Source organism: Fragaria vesca, linkage group LG6 (genome assembly GCF_000184155.1).
Source record: "Fragaria vesca subsp. vesca linkage group LG6, FraVesHawaii_1.0, whole genome shotgun sequence".
NCBI lineage: Eukaryota > Viridiplantae > Streptophyta > Magnoliopsida > Rosales > Rosaceae > Fragaria > Fragaria vesca.
Genome location: NC_020496.1, coordinates 20946555 through 20949272, shown reverse-complemented (window position 1 = coordinate 20949272; position 2718 = coordinate 20946555). Strand labels below are relative to the sequence as shown.

The following is a 2718-nucleotide window of genomic DNA, read 5'->3' as shown; positions in this document are numbered from 1 at the left end:
TTAGGCCTTATTAAGGCTAATAATCATTTTCCATCTGATAATTGCTAAATGAAATTGACAAATTTGTCAATGATCTATGCATAACTAAAGCAATTGCTCCATTCAAAAAAAAAAGAAAAAAACAATTGCTAAATATTTTCTCTCTCCTCTTTTGCCCACGTGTCATTTTACAATTTGTTAAAACATAAAAAATAATAATTATTGATGGAGTAACATTGTTAAATCGATACCTAAATTTCAAAATTATTGTTAAATATATCAATTTTTGAATCACGTCAATACTGCCTATTGTTACTCCTTATCCATAAGCCGTTTGAAATAAGCCAATTATATTCATGATAGTTACCACAACTGCAGTAGAAATATCATGATCTGAATATTGGTACTTGTAACAATATATCAACCTAATTCCTAAAAAAGTCCCAAGAGCTCTTGGGACATGCCAGCTCAATTCATTAATTATTAGGTGAGGGTGGCAAAAGGATTAACCAGATGTACTTATATGGATCCAAGATCAGGTTAATCCCAAGGGTTTAAATTTGCCAACCAGCATTATATGTTGGTTACGGTATGACCACCCAATAAACACATGCCATGTATACATTCATAACCATGAGTTAACCATAGTTAACTTAAATTATCAGAAAAAAGAAAAATTATATTAATAATAATATTAAAACAAAACTCTCCTAGATCCTCTCGTTTTCTACTCTTACCTTTTCTTCTTCTCTGGTTTCCCTGCCAATGCCAAATTCGGGTTCTACCATCAGACCATCACTTTTTAATCGATCCGTTATCATTTTCTCCATCCATTCTCTATTATTTTTTTTCTTCTTCTTTAATTAAATTTAGAACAACGAGTCTGCATGCTTGCTGCCTTAAACACCTGTGCTCGCAGTCCAGAAGAAGAAGAAGAAAACCATTAATTACCAGAGGGTGGTTGGAGCAATTTCGTCACCGTCGCCGCGCCTCCGGTTAAAACACTCGTCGTCAACGGATTCGCGCCAGCCACGGTCGCCGACCAGGCAGGTTCTTCAACGTTCCTAACGGTGGCGCCGGCGGCGTCCAAGACACAGATGTTCTATCTCTATTTTTGCAAACCCAGATGCACATGTTCTATCTTTTATTTCTGCAATTCCAGATGTTCACTATCTTCTCCTCAACTGCAATCAAACTAAGCAGCGATTTATCATCTACGTTTGGGTACGTACCGATCAAAATAAAGAAATCGGGAACGTTTTGGTGAATGAAAAGAAAGAGATTTGGAGGTTGGGTGGGGTGGCGTCGGGATGCTGACAGTTTAGGAGTCCTGGTGGTGAGAGAGAAACAGAGGCAAATGAGAGAGAACAATGGAGAGAGAGAGTAATTTAATTTAATTGATTTATAAATTATTAATTTATAAACACTAACCATGATTAAGTTGTTATACACGGGGGATGTGTTTATTTGGTGGTCATACCATAACTAACATAGCAGTGGTTGGCAAATTTGAACCCTAATCCCAAAGGCCCAAACTCAAGCAAGAGAGAGCATAGCAGGAGCACCAGCCACTACACCCTCTGCCAACTTGTCAGATAGCATAGCCGGAGACCGACCTGGACCCTTCCAGCACAGTAGCACACCATGCATGGTCCCAAAAACAAAAATTAGTAAAATCATGGTAATGACCCCCGGCTACCTCCTGTAGTTTTCTTCTTCATGTTCAGCCAAACAAGCGCTAATCGATCGATAGCACAAGGGTCGCCGACACCAACCAATTACTGTTTAGGCATCCTAGCTTCCTCGCCGGATCCAAACCAGGGAATCTGAAGTTGACCGGAACTCGCTATAGATCTGTCGACAACCGACCGGAACCACAACTCGATCAATGAAAGAGACAAAGAGATCGAGAAGGAAAACCCCGATGTCAGACAACGTTAGGCACGACGGGTTCCAATTAATTAACCTTAAGGGTGGCGTTGCTGTTAGTCTCAAAACCCTTTGTAAGGAGGTTATAATTTATTGAACATCAATAAAACAAAACTTTAGGTACAAAAGGTTCTGCATCAATTACTTCTAGCATGAAAAACGGAGCAAAGGGCCAAGAGATTAGTCTCCAAACCCTAGAATATACGTACATAATTCGAAATGTCTTAGTTATTCTATTTGTCGATAATTGCAATAATCTTGTGTGTAATTGCAATGATCTTGCATAAATGTATTCCTAAGTATATATATATATATATATATATCCTTAAAAAATGAACTGCTTGTTTTACTGTTAAGAACAAGTACTGATATAGCAGGGAAAAGAGACGCAATCGCAACAAAATTTGAGTTTAGATGGAGTAGGAACTCACTTTTGTTTCTATGTTGGGCTAATGGAGGTTGGAGATCAGAGTCCTCCTGATGGCCGATACCTTGATTATTTTCCAGTAATATTTTCTCCATCTCAAATGCCAAGGTGCAGCTGTTAATGAAGCGTGTAGATTCTGTCCAAGAATAGCCAACTGATGATGGTAAAGATGTCAAGTCCATCATCTTCCTTGTAAATTCAGAAGCTGAGAAAGGAGACGAAGAAGAAAATTGATCATCATCATCATCAAGAATAGGGCCTATGTCTGATACCCCTTTCAGTTTCAGCTGCGACGTCGGAGAAGGGCAAGTCCTTGAATTGTGACCTATGTTGCCGCAATTCGAGCATTTCCTGGCCATGTCTCTCCGTTCTCTCTCTCTCTC

At 39.0% G+C, this 2718-nt stretch overlaps 1 protein-coding gene across 1 annotated transcript in view; it reads right to left on the bottom strand.

The window, feature by feature from the left end:
• The window catches only part of LOC101311501, a 3647-nt gene extending 953 nt beyond the window's left edge, over positions 1-2694 (bottom strand). Inside the window, exon 1 of the mRNA XM_004305566.1 lies at positions 2340-2694. Coding sequence (XP_004305614.1) covers positions 2340-2694 — 355 coding nt within the window. The remainder of the gene's footprint in view (positions 1-2339) is intronic.
• Positions 2695-2718: the final 24 nt, after the last annotated feature.